We start from the raw sequence: 17,240 nt of genomic DNA, 5'->3' as shown, positions 1-17,240 counted from the left end.
ATTTTCTTAAAACCATTTTTGCAAGAAATTGGCAGCAGTCTTTAGATTGCTAAATATTAAGTGGACAAAATATATTTTAATGAAGTGATTATCTTTAATTTAAAGACAACTGTCAGTAACAATAGATTAATAATTCATTTTTTCTTCTTTACTTTCAAGTGGTTACACCATTTTGAAAATTATATTGGCCATCTCCACTGGTCAGAAGGAGGTTCTTCAACTAGAGGCTCCCACGGTTTCCACTGTATCATTTTTCTTGCCAGGGACAGCTCATTTTCAGCCTGTTAATAAACACCACACACAAAGTCTTAAATTCTATACAATTGCCAAAATATTAAATTACCTCTATTTCAGTTAATTACCTAAGTGATGTCATTATCTACCATGATCACAGACTACCACAAATTTCACCTATAAATATCTAAGGAACTGTAATATTTTTGGGGTTTGTTTTTTAAAAAAAATTGCATCACCCCCAAACAGACAGTCTGTTCAGCAAGACATTCCCAATGACAACTTCATGGTATTTTCAACTCTGTTTGGATTATGCCCCAATGTTTTTCAATGCTCTTCTGCCCTTTTCACCAATTTAGACTCTGTAAGAAGCAATGTAGGTATACATGCATATCTATAAGCATAATACAAGAAACACTGGTAAATTTTTGAAGTTTTAGCATGGCCATCCCAATCACGACAGGAAAGTTAGTTTTCAGGGTTTTTTTTTTTTCTGTTTGACTGTTTGTTTTGCAGCAAAGGAAGATACACAAAACTGCCAATTTTCTGTACAGAAGCTCAGCAAAAGGAACACTAAAAAACACCTCTACATTTGTACTTCGTCTTAAATTTCCACTCATTACCTGTACAATGACTTCTTCTATCTGACCACTATTCAGTTTGTCCTGTAGTTTTTGCACATCGGTCTCCTGTGTGTTCAAATACATACAATAAAATGTTTTAGTGAGAAGTAGAAAGCCCATAAAAAGCATGAAAACAGTATTTTAACCAGATCACACTCCAGTCTTTCTCAGAACTACTATCAAATTAGCTGGCTTATATAATTTTACACTATCAAAGAAATCTCACACTCATTTGTTACTGAAAAGCAAACATCAAACCCTCAATGATAAATACAAAGAATGAATGCTATTTAATGAATCCAAAGAAGTATTAGCAGGTAACGGCTTTAGTTTATATCTTGGAAAAAAGTCTTGTTCTTAGATTTTTATAGAATCATATGCAACTTTTTAATTATTATCTTAAATACACAAAACCAGTACTGCACAGCTTAATATAACAAAAAGCGGTTTTAAATACTGAACGCAAGGATTGTTCTAAGATACTGCATTGGCCTGAGCACATACATTTTTATAATAGCAAACCTAGACCTCTCCTGATACAGCTTCATGCTGTTCCCTTGGGTCCTGTCACTGGTCACCAGAGATGAGTCCCTGCTCTTCCACTTCCCCTTGCTGAGAATGTTGAGGACCACAATGAGGTCTCCCCTCAGTCTCCTCTGCTCCAGACTGAACAGGCTCAGTCACTCCTCGTACGGCTTCCCCTCAAGTGTGCAAGTGTGTGAAAATTACCAATTTTCTATGAATCTTTCAAAAAAAAAAAAAGTTTGCTTCTAATTCTCACAGATCATCAGCAGGAAATTAACAATTCCTTTAAATATGCCATCAAAATATCCCAGTCAATAACAAAAATAAACCTCGATACTTCAATTGTTTCTGAATTGATAGCAGGAAGTTACATGTGCACCTGAGAAACAGCCAGGCGCTCCAAAAATCATTTTTCTCATCCTATGGAATTTTTTTATGTGCCTTATAATGAAATAACACTGCACTTACTTTTTTCACCAAATCAAATCGCTCGTTTACAATCTGCTCGGTGTATTTCCTATAAGCTGCATCTTTGGGAATGTTTTGCAGGACACCAAGGATTTTTGTGTACAGTATTCGCAGGCGCTGAAGTGATCACAAGACATGGTTAAAATACACAACTACAGTTATTTCACTTCTTGTCCTACTAAACCTACTAAGCTACTATTTATACACAAAATATGGTATTCAATCCAGAAGTGTAAGATTAACTAAGAATTAAGTCTGAGCCACTGAACTCCATCTTGGGTGAAACAGGGATTTATCAGGACTGAAAAATTACCATTACATTCCTCAAAGTAAAAAAAAAAGGAAAAAGACAGTTGCATTCTGAACACATTTGATGCAAAATGAAAAAACAATATAGGCTGTAAAGTGCTCTTAAAAAAAACAAAAAGAGGCAAATTCATGTCTAACCCATCAGATTCTGAAAATTTACCTGAGGAAGATACAAAGAGATTATAATGGAGGTTTTTTTGTCACTTCTCCTCATGCTGATGCAAAGTTCTGAGTAACAAACAGATTTAAATTAAACCTGAATCTTTTAGTGCTGGATTTAAATGCAGGGATAAAGGACATATTGTGGTGAATAAACTGACACTTTTGGACCGGGTAATTGTGTCTAACTGACAAGGAACAGATATCCTATTGGAACAATATGAAATAGAAGCAGAATACTAAAAGAAATACAAGGAAGAAAAAATAGGAAACAAAAAGAAGACTAGCAAAGAATCTGAGCTTCAACTAAAGCATTGTCTAGTACTTTACTCTTGGCTTTAAGTCACTGAAAAAACTGAAATGTAAGCTCACCCAGCAGGTGTCTGACAAGGCTGTAGACTGAGCTGGAATAATTTTTACCCAACAGTAGTGATTTTATCAATGGTTCTTTTTGACAACATTCTTAAGTATTGGAGTCAAAAGCATTTTTGAAACACAACTGTTGTATAATAAGAAATTTCAGAGTGGAGAACTGAAGTTCTTTACTGAAGTTCTTTCAAAGCTAATGCCTTCTGAATAAGCACGATGTGGCAAACATACACTACTGAGCCTGAGGAGGCAAAAAGAAAGCCACATATTGCTACAAGAACCACCTAACGCAGTTCCTGAGTACCACTGAATTCCCATCTCAGCACTGCTTGCCATCACAGGGCCTTGACATCACTTTGCACCACATGGCTGGCTTCGATCATCTAAGATCAGGCTATCCCTTTAGTATAAGTTATTTCAGTGCTTGGGTACACCATGTAGAAAAGCAGCAAAAATCTTTTTGCCTGTGAAGTAGGAATTATATTTATGAAGAACTGAATTTAAAGAGTTCTTTGTTTTGGCATTACTGATGAAAGAAATCAAATATTGGTTCATAAAATAACTCACAACGACACGCATTAAACCTTTATCACTGTGGACAGTTTCACTAGTTTAATTAAGCTAGCACCAGATTAAGATACACAGCAGACCTACACATGCAAGCACATCACAAAAACCTTAGATCTCACTGACAGTTTCCATTAGTACAGAACAAGATGCATGACATACCTCATGAGGGTTCTCAGCTACAGCCAATCCTACAAGTCCAGTGGTCTGCAGAGAGAGCATAAACATACTTAACACACCTAAACATCATTTCCACACTCATTATTTTGTTTTGACTCAATATATACCTGACAGGGACCATTCTGTAACACCAGCCCTGCCTCCTGCCATATCCCCATTATCCCAGAGTTCCAGTGCTCCAAGAGGGAGCAGCTCACCTTACCAGAATCAGAATCATAGAACATCCTGAGTTGAAAGGGACCCACAAGTATCATCCAGCCCAACTCCTGCCCTGCACAGCACCATCTCCAAGCGTCACACCGTGTGCCTGAGAGCATTGTCCAAACGCTTCCTGAACTCTGTCAGGCTGGTGCTGTGACCACTTCCCTGGGGAGCCTGTTCCAGTGCCCAACCACCCTCTGGGTGAAGAACTTTTCATAATATCCAAACTATACCTCCCTTGACAGAACTTCAGCCCATTTCCTGAGGTCCTGTCACTGGTGACCACAGAGATCAGTGTCTGCCCCTCGTCTTCTCCTCATGAAGAAGTTGTAGAGTGCCATGAGGTGCCCCCTCGGCCTGCTCCAGGCTGAACAGACCAAGGGCCTCCGCCGCTCCTCATAGGGCTTCCCCTACAGGCCCTTCACCATCTTTCTTGCCCACCTTTGTATGCTAATAGCTTAGTATCTTTCTCAAATCGCGATGACGACAACGGCACACAATACTCAAGGTGAGGCCGCCCCAGTGCAGAGCAGAACGGGACAATCCCCTCCTCCGACCGCCTGGCGATGCTGTGCCCGATGCCCACCAAGTGACTGCTGAGGCAGCTCCGGTGCCCTCGCCTCCTGCCGCCCCACACCGCGAGCCCGCCGCCCCCGGGGACCGGGGAGGGGACCCGGGCCCTGCGCCGCCCTCGGCCTTTCCCTTGCAGGGTGCCCCGCTCGCTCTCACCCCGCGGCTCGTACACCCCCTGCCCTCTCCCCAGAAAGGACGACCCCGCGCAGCAGCGGGACCTGGACACGGCTCAAGGCCCCCGGCGGTGCCTCACCTTCCGCAGCGCCCCCGCCATGGCCGCGCTCGCGGCGCCCTCAGAGGACGCAGCGGAGGGCGCCGGGCTGCGCATGCGCCGCAGCGGCGCGGGCCGGCGCGCGATTGTCGCTGTGGGGAAGGGCGGGCGCTGGCAGCGCTGCGCGCGGAGCGGTGCGTCGGCGGTGATGGGACCGCTCAGTAAACAAAAACCGCCCTGAAACAGAAACAGACAGAAAATAGAACATACAGAACTTAATTTTGGGCCTTGAGATAAGAGACAACGGGACAAAGTAGCAGTGAAAAGACAGTTCAAGTTACTGGTGGAGGTGAACAGGATGTTAATTTGAAGATGCAGTTGGTCCTCTATTAAGTCTTATGCTTAGTTGCTAACTTAATGGGTGAGTTTTGCGTAGTGAGTAATACCTTGTAAGTTTATATCTTACTCTGGACAAACTTTTTCTAATTCCTTTGCCCTGCTCTTGAGCTCCTCTTTCCCATAACTGGTAAGCAAACTGAACAGACCGAGTTTCAGAATGTCCTTGAGTTCTGCCTGGATGCCAGTCCTTTGGGGAAACATGCACTTCCACCAATCTGCAACTAAACCAAAGTGGTTAATATAGTTTACATCAGAATTCGGGGTTTGTGTTTCCCCACTTCTGCGTTCTTTGCAATTGCGCTGGAAAGAGCTGAAGTTTCTTTCCAAGGTACTGAAGTTCTTTCTCTTTGCAAAATGACAGTCTTAAAAAGTTTCTCCCTTTTCTTTTTTGGATCAGCCCTGTATTTTCCCCTTGTCTCTGATGGTCCAATCAGATGATCTCTCTCCTGACCACACTAACAGACCACAGCACAAATTGTTCTGTGCCTGGTGATCTTTTAAGACAGCATCGTTCAAACAGTAGTTTTGAGTGACTGTTTAGACAGCCTAAGCACGTAGGAGTCCTTGCCACATCCTAACAAAGGGTGAAAAACAGTAGGCCGTGTTGATGAAAATGTTCATGAAATCAATCCCAGAGTGGTACTGTGAGAAATTCTCCAAATTGGTCAAACCCTGTTTCAATACATGATTTATTTTAAAACATAACAAAGCTGAAAACTACAAAGTATTATCAGTGTACAATCAAGTCCCTGGCTTTGAAAACAAACCAAAAAAACCCCTCCAAACCACCCAGACAATATTTCATTTTATTTATTATCTGTTTTACACTGGGGATTCTGTTAGGAGTACTATCCTGTCTGTTAATATTCAGTATGTAGGCACCCTAGGAATGCCTTGCTGTAGCTCTTCATCCCATGTTTTTCTCACCAATGAATTTGTCTCAGGGTATTTTATTTCAAATTGCCATATGATTTGGTATCTGGGCAAAACTCTTCTATTTATTCAGTATGAAACATAATTGATGGATTTATATCTAGTGATTATGTAAGAGTGGAATCAGGCACTTTATGCAGACTGCATAATGTTATTAAAAATATCTGAAAATCAAACCAATACCATGTCTGTAATGTCGATATGTACTAATTCTGATGGTGTCCTGGTTATGTAAAGGAAATGAAAGGACTGAAGGTAAGTAATTAAAAATTTGTGTTCTTTATATGTATTATAAATATGTATTTTTTATTTTTTAATTAGATAAGAATATATTTCTGTTCATATCATCTCTTAGCCAACAGTAGAGCAGGATCTCAGAATTGTTTCTATCTGCTTCTGTTAAACTGGGTTTTTTTAGGGGCACGCCACTTTTAGGTCACACTGGCAAAAGAGTTGCAGTCAATATTATTTATTATCATTAAATGTTTTTGTTGATCTTGTGTTCAAAGATTGAAATGCATGTAGTGCCTTAGTTAAGCTTACACTTTTATGGTTCTATAAATGCAAGTGAATCGAGAGTCACGGAAGAGTTCACAGTGTAAAATTTAATTTCATTAGAATAATTAAAGAGAAGTTGGAAGTTTGGAGGTTTTTTTCAGTTTGTTGTGTACCCTTACTGTCTGTTCATTATGGTAAAGATGGTAACTAATTAGTTAAAGTGGTTAAAACCAGAACATGACCGAGGTTTTGAATCAGTGATGTTTCCAGCTTCTTCCTTACCCCATGCCTGGGTTTAGCTTGCTGGGTACTGCTGTTCTTGATCATGCTCTGGGGTTATTCTGTATTTTCATCCCTGCTGTCTGTGGTACCATGCCTCCTGCTTCTTTGCCCAGTTTCAAGTTATTAAACTAGTTAAATAAGTACTGTAATTGTCTGTCATGGTATCTCTAAAGCTTTCCATCATGTCAGCCTCAGAGAGAGAGATCAGTTTTTGGTGATGTAATATGGTGGGGTCTGCAATTAGTTAAAGGCTAAATCTTCTCAAATTTGTTGTGATTTATGTAAATATGCCCCCATATTTTGTTAACGTAGTGCTTGAGAATAATTGGCAAGTCATTAGTTTTCTTAATGGGAGTTGTTTAACCAATGGGGGCACAGATAATCTTCTTGTACCCCCAGACCTCGTGTTACATTTGATGAGATTTTAGAGAAGTCATGTGTAATACTTTCCTGAGGGTCGAGTCTGCTTATGTTACAGTTGTACAAGGTCAGACCTTAATTTATCTAGCAACTGCGTATTTAATTTTAGAAGTATCACAGGACACCTCAGCTTGCAGGGCACCAGTCCTGGCTGTTCAAAATGCAGGCCCCAGAGTAACACTGGCAAGATAATGGGTTGAAATAGTGAGACTGTGGTATGCTCGCCAATTAGACTAAAAGAAAAATAGTTTAAAAATGTAATAATTAAGAGACTGAGTCCAAATTTAGATTGCTAGTAATTATTTTGTTGCTGTGAATAACCTCTGTGCATGCCTAAGGGCCTTCTATTTATAGAGTAATGCTAAGATTGTCTAGTTTATTTTAAGGATAAGAAATTAGAATAACATTAACTCTCACATAACTTTGTGTTTAAAAGCAATGAATAGTTGATACACTTCTTTCCAAGGAAGGATGCAACTCCCATCATTAGCAAGTAGTTAATATTTTTTACTAATGAAAAAAGAGTAACTTAGAGAGAAAATATTTTTTCTAAGTAAAACATCAAGAAGTAATATCTAGTTTTTCAGGTATGAACATAAAAAAATATAAGAAAATTACCAGGCTACTCAAAATGTTGTTTAATGAAAATATTCTTTGTAATATAAAAAACTAAAACTCATTTAGAATAAGGATTTGCAGTTGTTTCCTGTGATCTAGTGTGTGGGTCTGGCAATTGAGAAACTGCCATGGGTGAATGGAAGAAGATTTTCCTGCTGAGCTTTTTAGCCTTTTCATTGCCACATCACGTAATGTAGCAGGGATGTTTCTGTTGCTGCTCAGTGTACCAGCCACGCTGTTATGTTCCCCTGTGATCCTTGTGGAACATCCATGCTTTGGTCAGACCTTGTCACCTCAGCACAGTGTATTACCAGCAGTGATATAGCAGATCAGGCTCTCGAAGCGTGTGTAGACAGACCCTTGGCAGTGTGTCCAGCACTTGTGCTCTGGGGAGCTGTTTGTGGTACACCTACTCTACCCTGTCACAGTGACTTGCTACCTTACCAGCTTTCTCATTTCACAGTATATGAATTTTTGTGGGATAAGACGATTGGAAAAGAGTACGCACAGCAATTCTGAAACATTGCTCACCTGATACCTTTCTGGTTAAGTTTGTGTTCAAGAGCTTTATGATGCCTGTGGCATAATCAGTCAGGGGAGTATAGGAAAGCAGGAGAAAGCTGACCACATGGGTATGGAAACTGCACGACCAGAGAAAATTTTCTGTGATGGCCTCTGAACTGATTTATTCCTCTGATCTTTTGAGAGAAAGGAATGGTAGAAAGGAAATACATTTTAATGAAAATAAAAGGATTTTATTACTAAACAACTATCTTGCTTAGTGTTCTTAACTCTTCTTGGAAACACTGGTGTTGCGAAGGTATTGGTCATCTGGCAGGACTAGACCGTATGTGGCCGTACATTGTTAAAAAGATTTTGTAATACACTAAACTGACTTTTTTCAGAGAGTTTGCAGTGTGAGGGTCTGATCTAAGGCCTGTATAGATCTTTGTGAACCTTCTTGGTTCAGGCTCTGGGGTAAGTATGATGTGATGGGGCTGTAATATAATAATTCTCGACTCTCCTAAGGACAGCAACTTAGTAGGGCTTGCATGGAGGTCCATCCATGTGGATCCAATAGGGGGATCATGATTCATTAAAAAAAGCTTTATCAGTGGCACAAAGCCTTCAAGTGGAGGGTTTTCAAAATGGAAGGTATGAAAAAAGGGAAGGTAACTTTTGTCTTAAAGCTGTTGTGGAGGAAATGAGATTATGAATGTTACATATTTTTTCCTTAATAAATTATCTTATGTAAATTAGCTGTTTCATTAGGAGCACCTCTTAGCTGCTAACAAAATATTAATGTATTCTAAAATGTACTTTCCTTGTAGCTGATGGCAGGCTGAGGTTGTAGTTATGTTCATTGATGTATACTTCTGAAACTGTTAGTCCAGGAGAGGTTTTATCTTTGCTCTCTAAAAGGTTTATGAGTGTACATAACAAGAGTGTGAGTTAAATGATGGAAGCTTTAAGGTGCCATCAGAATTAGAGAAGTGTTAATGAAAATGAGAGGAAAAATGCATAAAAGAACCTTGCCTCAGAATTCTCCTGCCTATCAATGGAGTGCATTGCCCACAAGAGATGAGGGAGAGTGATACATGTGTCCACATTGTGATGAATAGTTCATCAGTCTAACTTATGTGTTAAATCTTTTTTTAGCATGTTATGCTATAACGTTGACTATGGACACAATAGGAAGGAGCAGAAAACCTTCAGAAAAGCTTGTCCTTTATGAACAACAAAAAGGTCTTCTAAAAGTTCTTCTAAGCCCCAAATGAAAATGTGTTTGTGAATGTTCTTTTGTTATTCTTGGACTCCTTTTTTTGTGTTCAGAGATAGCACTCAAGACCAAAGTTGAATATTTTTTCCTTCAGAGAAAATGGGATTCAAGTAGAGATTTTTAACATTTTCCTTCAGATTTCTTTCCTTGAAGTTAAAAACCCAGGCCATGGTTCCAGTACACACTGAAAGAGGTGAGAAACTGTATTATGTGGGAATTTGAATCCAAGAGACCTTTAGTTTCTGAGTCAATCTGACTGTAAGCCCTTACTAATTTAATTTTGGTTTGCAAGCTTTATCATAATATACTAAGTAGTAAGGTATTTGCAGATGGGATTATAATATTGGCTGTGGTACTTTGAGTGACTTACTGCTTACAAGAGCAATGCAGAAACTAGTCTAAAAAGAAACTTGATGAATATTTCCCCTTGAAAATAAGTTTCAGAAGATTTCTTCCAAATAGCATTTCCAATGTTCCTTCTCTATTTGCGGAATGACTAGAACAATCATCCCTCTGTGAAAACCATACAACAGGGACTTAGTATAATTGTTTAATATTTGTTCAACACTTTGAGGATGATAAGTGTTCAGTGTGGTAGAAAGAGCACATTGACTGCACAAACTGTGGGAGCAGTAGTTTAAAATTTTAAAAAAACCCTGATTCAACAGGACAAATGTGTTAAGCCACTAACATTGAATCAGAGAAACTATCAAAACCCAAAACTCATTTGGAAAAACCTAGGTTTGTATGGCTATGCATATATTAACTGAAAGCTTTTTTCCTTCTGTGTGTTTTATAATAGAAACAGACTGCATTTTACACTTCAAAAACCTAGAAGGTGTTGTAAAGAGTGACATTCCTGACCTTCCAGTTAAAATGAGAATTTACTAGTAAGATGGTTGGTTGATGTGACATCATGAGGAAAAAGCATGGTGAACATAAGTCACAGTTACAGCTGGTGATACGAGCAGACTGAATTTAAGTTGATGACTATAGTTAAAAGGTTTGGCATACTCTGTTGTTAATCCACTGAGCATTTCAGTGACTCTCACACCTTGAAAATAATAGCTGGCATGGCTTGACCATCACCTGACCTTCTGCACCGAGCTCCTGTGAATGTCCATTAAACTTCACAACTGCAGTAGTGCAGAGTCCAAAGTCCTTTGTCTTCTTTAATAGACTGTGCCTTGGCAGTATAAAGATAAAGCAATATTTGTGAGTGTGGTTTGCTTTGGGGGGTTTTAACATATTAAGGACCATTAAAAGTGATAATTAATGACATGTGATGAGACCCTTTGTATCACCTGGTGAGAACAATAGGAAAATTGTAACATCCATGAAACAAGGTAAAACAACTAAAATAAAATAGTCCCTTTGCAAATCTGAGCTTTCGGCATATTATTTTTTCAACTGCATCATGTTTATCTGTAGAGTTTCTGAGGTCAAGTATCTGGGCTTCAAGAGCTTGTGAACCTGACATGTGCTTTGGAGGAAACTGATCAAAGAGAGTGGCTTCCACTGCCTGAGGCTGCAGCTCGACCAATTCCACAAATACTTGAAATCACTTTAGATGGCAAGTAAGGTTAAAATAGCCCATAAGATAAGGGGAACAGCAAAGAAACTGAGAACAATGAAGACACCAACAGGCTAGAACTATTTACTAAAAAAGTATGACCAAGTCCTCCATGAAGCCTCTTGCTTATGTTGTTTAAACGTTCAGGCAAATTTTCTGGGTTTGGAAAAGTTGCATCAATTTACACCAGCAAATAACTTGGACCATTTTTAACACTTTGTTCAGAAACTTGTACAGACAAAGCAAAAATTACTATTCAGCATTCATTGCGCTTGGCAGTACTTGTTAGGTAAACATAATTACAAGTACTTTTCATAAAAACTTAGCATTTAAGGATTTCTGGTATATGTGTATGTGTTAACAGCCTTGTGCTTTAATTTTGGTTTTTCTTTTTTCACTCTCTTACCTCTAGCATCTTATGAATCAACATGGGAATACAAAACATGCAATGGAAAAATAGCATTAACTTTGGCAGCAAAAACTAGCTGTGCGAAAAATGTGCAAATGATCCTGGAAAAGGGTGTTTATCCCAGTATCATAAATTACAAAGGAGAAACTCCACTTCTTCTTGGTAACTGCCTTCTCTGTCTGGGTTTAAGCAACGTGACTAACAGCACTTCTTCTCTGTTCAATACCCAACCCATCACTCCTGTTGCCTTGTGTGGTTTAAATGCTGGTCATTACTTTAGATGAAACTAAATGCCCAACACCTGGTGAAATGTACCCAGCATTCTGTTCAGCACTCATCATGCTTCAGGTGATCACTCAGCTGATCTTTAAGATGCTCCTTATGTTTTAGGTGATTGCTGAGCTGCTGCTAAGAAAAGGGGACCAATTTTTTTATTCAAGGTACTTTCTCTGTATGGTCAGGTGCTACCTTTATCAACCTGGTCCTATTCAACCATCTTATAGTACAAGTAGAATACAAGAATAAGCCATTGTTTTAACTGGAATGTACTTTTTCTGGAGGTTAGTGGAGATTTTTGGTTTTATCAGATGGTTTCTTGAGGAGTAGGCAGATACTTTGAAAAACCTCTCATCTCATTTCCCTCCCCCCCTCTTGTGCTGCAAACAAGTTTCAACTGCACTGTAATACCCCACTCTAAAGAAAGATGATTCCTTTGGAAGATTTTATGCTATTGGTAGACTTAAGTGAGTTTTACTGTACATGAGTAATTTAGCTATATTAGCTTCCAGTTTCTGTTAAATGTCAAAATATCTTCATGATTCTGAAGAGAATAAATCTGTGAAATTAATATGAGAAAATGTAATGTAATGCAATTATCACTATTGAAATATTCAGTTATCTAACTTTTTATTAACTTTCATCCAATGCAAATACTGTATTACCATTTTAAGGCCCTGAGGCATTTATAAGGTGTTCTTCTGAAATTTCTTGCTTTCAGTTATTTTCAATAATTGTAAGTCCATGAAACTTCAGCTATTTTCAGCCATTGCTTTTAATGAATCCTGCAAAGAGTTAATTAGAGCTGCTGAAAAAGGTCTTTCCCCTTATAATGAGAATTTAGTTTCCTAAATGTTTCTCTATACAGTATAAACTCCTGAAAGTGAGGTCTGTCATCAGTTTATTTTTTATGTGATGCTTTTTGTGTTTTTCTGTCGCTTAGCACTGAAAATGTGGATGTAGATATTGCTGTACATCATACATTTCAAGTGTAGTTTCAGTGAAATACAGGATCAGGTGCTTAACACTTATTAGATGATGCTCATGATTTAGTTACTCCTTTTAATTTTAAAACTCTGATGAGAGGTCTCTTTAGTAGAAATGTAAATGCTGAAGAAGTATGTGTCTAGTGGGATGATCTGGGCTTTCAGGTACATTTGGTCATATTATACTTCAAAGCAGTTGTGGGTAATTATGAAGACTGTTGCCTCTTGAAAACCTTCTTATATAATGGGACATTCACAAAAGTTATATTTTCTAACCCTATGGTGCTGATCTCTCTCATCTGCTCCACCAGTGAGTGATCTGCTATTCCAAAGCAGAAGTTCATTCTTTTCAGAAGTAAAATAAGACTATTACTCAGCATCACTATTTAATATGTAAATAATTTGCAAGAGTAGTTATCCATGAAAACCATGGAGCCTCAAAACAACAGAATATGGCCTTTAAGTGTGGCACATGTCAACAGTACTTTGGTTGATGACAATGACAGAGTGCACACTAGGATTTGAGCTGCAAGGTGAGAATGAAAGTCACAAGTGGAATTTTCCTGGGACGCTGTAATGTTTGCAACAACTTTAAAGTAAGGACCATATTTGAATACTATGTGATTTTAATTTTTGCTTTCCTTGTGATATACCTGCTTCTGCATTCTCAGAATCAAAGTGGCTTTTGCCTTCTATGCTCCAGACTGAGGCAGTTTTGAGCTCGTTTTGGAGTACCTTGATTTCCCAAGCAGATGACATTACTGTTTATTTACCATATATTGGATTCTCATATTTCTAGGACTGGAAGTCTTTTTAATTTCCTCTTATAGAAACATGAGGAAAAGCTTTTATAAAGCTTAGAAAAGCTTAGAAAACTCACAAGATGTGTGTAAAACATTGCTCAGCAATGCATGAAGCTGCAAAACAGGGATGCACAGACATTGTTGATCTTCTGACAAATGATGGAAATGTGAACATTAAGGGTGAATATTGAGTAACACCTTTAGGGGTTACGGCTGAATGTGGTCACTGTGATGTGCTGGAGCATCTTAATCATAACCCTATGTAGTCAGGGAAGGGCAACTACACCTCTGCACTGGCATACATCTTGCTTGACTGATGAGGTCTTTCAGGTGATTATGGAAAAGGAAAGAAAGAGGAAATGAGCTAGAAGGAAAGGAAGCACAGGTGAGTGTTTTTGCTAGACTGGAGTGATGCTTCCATTTTTCCATAATGCATGTGAGAGGAGTGGCAGAGTTGAAAGCAATTCAGTCAAGGAGAAATTGCTATACATGCCTTTCTTGCCCTTCTGTATTTCTCTTTACATGCCCTTCTTGCCCTTCTATGTTTCTCCTCACTCCATCCCTCCTTCCCTCCTATCTTTCCTTCCACATATGGAATTATATTGGTATTAATTAATGAAGTGTTTTTGAAATATGCCAGTTTGAAAGTCCTCAGTTGCCATTCTTACAGTCAAAGCAGAGCCCACTCAGGTGAGCACTTGAACTTGTATCTGTACACCTCTTATTTTGCCTTCAAGTTTTATATTTGCCACAAAAAATATTTCTTGTTTTAGTAAAGTTTTAACTTAAATATATCTGATAATAAGGAGGAAAGTACTCTGGGGTTGTTTTTATGATGATTTACAAATCACTTTGGATATAAATATAAGTTCTGTGTCCTCCTTTGGGGTGGAGATGTCAAGACCTTAGCGGATGATTGTGCATCAGTACTGTTTAAAACAGCTGGAGGACGTAGTCTAGGCTGCACAGCTCTGCTTTTGGAATATGGAGGAAGTGGCAATGTGCCTAATGAGGCAGGACTGCTTCCCATACACAAAGGGGCTTGTGGGGGGCATTACCTGTGAGTATGAGCTTGGACTTTACATTTTCTCTAAGAAAAAATGTGGCACAAGCTCACATCAGAGATGGCTGTGGTAAACTTGGAAACATATTTATATAAATTTATATTTTAGAAATACCTGTGTTAGATTAGATTTAATAAACTTCTATTTTTAGCATAATCAAAGCAAAATGCAAAACACTCTCCTTAGAATTAAGTGAAAACCACTGAAACAACTTAAACACAACATCCTATTTGACAGTGCTCAAAACTGGTGTTCCTGTGTTTTGATCTTTTGTAAAATGTCTAGCTGGTAATTCAGAGTATAGCTGGATGAGGGTTATTTTCCTCATGCAAGGAAATTACACCTGCCTAGTTTTGTTCACTGTTTTTTTAGGGCCAAGAAGTATCTTATTGCAGCCACAACCCAAACAGCTCACTCAGCTCTAGATGGCCAGAACCAGTTTCTAGAGCTCGTCATTGAAAATGGTTTGGATGTCAGCACTCTCTTGACCGAACACGTAACTTCAGATACTTACGATGTGAAGGAAGGATGGATGGAAGGAAAACTGCACTTTACTGTGCTGTTTCTAACAGTGAGATTCTTTGCACCGGAATATTGCTCAAAGCAGGAGCAAATGCAAACAAGGATCCTTTAAAATGTGTTTGTGTGGCAGTGAGAGCTGACAGCCATGGAATTGTAAAGCTATTCCTATCTTATGGAGCAGATGTCAACTGCTAATTTTGTTGCTTAATGATATGCATTTCCCCAGTGCATTTGATATCCTTTGAATGGTGACATGATGCTGAGGCTGTTGCTCAGCCATGGATATAATGTAGAGATGTGTTTGGACTTCATGTGTCAGGGTATCTTTGGAAACTCTTTTGTGCAGCCAGCTCCAGAGCACGAACTTGGACTACTTCCTCAATAAAGGATAAACTAGTAAATACATACCTTCCTTGCTTCTCTTCACTTTGCTCTTCTCATTAGCCAGAGTTAAACATTCTAGTTTATTGGGTAGAATTAACATACTGGCAAAATCCTTTTTGAAAAACACTCTAAAAATAAAATAGCCATTTCTCATTTTCTACTCTGAGATCGAGAAAATGATGTACGTAATGTGGTTTTATATTTGCATTCATATATTAGAGATTTGGGAAGGAAATTTTAAGAAATAATGAAGCAGGATTCTGGAATTTCTGTTCCTTTCCTAACCAGTGGAGTAAATGTGTTTCCAGAGAAGTATTTCCGCTGAACAAAACAGTGCCACAAATCACAGCAATTTTTTTCTTCTTTTTGCCTTCAGGCCTGTTTGCATAAATGAAGGGTTCACAAAGGGTAAACATGGAAGAAAATGGCTTTTAAAGTAACCTACCTAGGTATAAATTTGACTGTTAAAGTCCATTGCTAGGACTTTGTTTAAATTATCTTCTGTAATTGCTTTAAAATCTGTTCTTTTGGCATTCCTCTGCACAGATTTTGGAATTATGAGTTGATGTGTTCTCTGTTTCAGTTCTGTGAGTTTATTAATGCTCCATGATTGAAGCATTTAGCTGGAAAAGTGGTTTGTGTTTTTATAGATTACATGGATTATGTTCCTCTAAGTATGAGAATTAAGTTTTTCATAGAAACACAGGAAGAATGAAGAGAGATACCACAGACTGGGTAAATATCTAACTTCCAGTTAATAATGTTAGAATTTATTATAGGAAACTTTAATTACTTATGTCAGGTCACATTCATCCAAAGTGTTGTAGCATAGTTCACACATTAAAGATCATGGTTCTATATAAAATTCTTCAAACATCTAAATGATTATTTTTAGGTATTTTTGCAAAGCGTTTGCTCCCAGGTACAACTTCTGTGTGTGCATATTTCAAGGCTTGGCAAAATTTAAGGGACTTTAGGTAGGCCCTTTTAAGCAAAAAGTAGATTTTGATGTGCAAACAAACCAGGAAATAAGCAGTATATCCCCTTGGTTAAGAAATATTGTAACTTTAATTATGGTTTCTTCAGAGTTGTGGCAGATAGTGCTTGAACAGACTTGCCCTCAGTCATGCTGTCATGCACTCACTGCACAGTATGCTTCTGCACATTTAGAGGAAAAAAAAATCTGACAGAATAAATTTAAAGAATATTTAATTCACAAAACTCCCTTTTGGAGTTCTACCAAACTCCTTTTGTTTTTCTACCATCCCTTCCATCTTGAGGAAAGAAAAAAATACAAACCCTCCCAACTAAGAAGATATTTCAGTTGGTGGATGTCGGGTTTACGTAGGGCATAATCCATTTAGCTAAATCCACAATCATCAACTGATTGGGTTGGAAGGGATCTTAAAGATCATTTAGTTCCAACCCCCTAACCATGGGCGGGGACACCTTCCACTGGACCACGTTTCTCAAAGCCATCTCCTTGAACGCTTGGCCTTGAACACTTCTAGGGATGGAGCAGCCCCAACAACTCTGGGCAGCCTGTTATTTGGGAGATATGCTGGTTATCACACACACATTCACAAAAACCAAAGCTCAGCTCCAGTATGCTTCTGTCTTCCCCCCTAAACTGGCTCTCCCTGTTCTTCAGAATTTCTCCTTATTTGCTCTATGTCATTGTCATATGAAACCTCACTTCTGAGTCAGAGATGTGAATTCCACTTCCAAAGGCAGCTATATCAGTCCTCTGTGTGTCTGGTCTTCTTCATGACAGATTCACTGGAGCAAATGGAAAAAGTGAAAATTACTAGTCTGGGACACATAGAAGGTTTAACAGGAGGCTTAATTCCTCCTTCTGCCCTCAGTAGGGCTAC

At 38.6% G+C, this 17,240-nt stretch overlaps 2 protein-coding genes across 3 annotated transcripts; one reads left to right on the top strand and one right to left on the bottom strand.

The window, feature by feature from the left end:
• Window positions 1-56: 56 nt before the first annotated feature.
• NDUFA5 (NADH:ubiquinone oxidoreductase subunit A5) lies at window positions 57-4,563 on the bottom strand. Of its 2 annotated transcripts, XM_068996355.1 has the most exons (5): window positions 4,462-4,560; window positions 3,417-3,461; window positions 1,851-1,967; window positions 858-923; window positions 57-281 (listed from the first exon to the last, which is right to left on the bottom strand). In XM_068996355.1, exons 1-5 carry the CDS (start codon window positions 4,534-4,536, stop codon window positions 180-182), a joined length of 405 nt encoding a protein of 134 aa, XP_068852456.1. In that variant the 5' UTR covers window positions 4,537-4,560; the 3' UTR covers window positions 57-179. The 2 variants fall into 2 exon arrangements, with proteins under 2 accessions (XP_068852456.1, XP_068852464.1); XM_068996363.1 differs by lacking the exon at window positions 1,851-1,967 and having other exon boundaries at window positions 4,462-4,563.
• A 6,071-nt stretch (window positions 4,564-10,634) lies between these two features.
• Window positions 10,635-16,081, top strand: ASB15 (ankyrin repeat and SOCS box containing 15). Its single transcript, XM_069003763.1, is given in 12 exon segments — window positions 10,635-10,695; window positions 10,791-10,922; window positions 11,335-11,493; window positions 12,104-12,124; window positions 13,433-13,652; window positions 14,283-14,456; window positions 14,833-14,989; window positions 14,992-15,172; window positions 15,175-15,213; window positions 15,216-15,344; window positions 15,347-15,378; window positions 15,950-16,081. Coding segments are annotated over 12 exon segments (1,437 nt in total).
• Window positions 16,082-17,240: the final 1,159 nt, after the last annotated feature.

The sequence above is a fragment of the Aphelocoma coerulescens genome, chromosome 1A (genome assembly GCF_041296385.1).
Source record: "Aphelocoma coerulescens isolate FSJ_1873_10779 chromosome 1A, UR_Acoe_1.0, whole genome shotgun sequence".
NCBI lineage: Eukaryota > Metazoa > Chordata > Aves > Passeriformes > Corvidae > Aphelocoma > Aphelocoma coerulescens.
This window is presented reverse-complemented; position numbering and strand designations above follow the sequence as displayed.

Coding starts and splice junctions, on each gene's coding strand:
- NDUFA5 (XM_068996355.1), bottom strand. CDS start 4,536: ATGCGCAGCCCGGCGCCCTCCGCTGCGTCCTCTGAGGGCGCCGCGAGC. Junction 3,462..4,461: donor TGGCGGGGGCGCTGCGGAAG/GTGAGGCACCGC, acceptor CTCTCTCTGCAG/ACCACTGGACTTGTAGGATT. Junction 1,968..3,416: donor TAGCTGAGAACCCTCATGAG/GTATGTCATGCA, acceptor TGATCACTTCAG/CGCCTGCGAATACTGTACAC.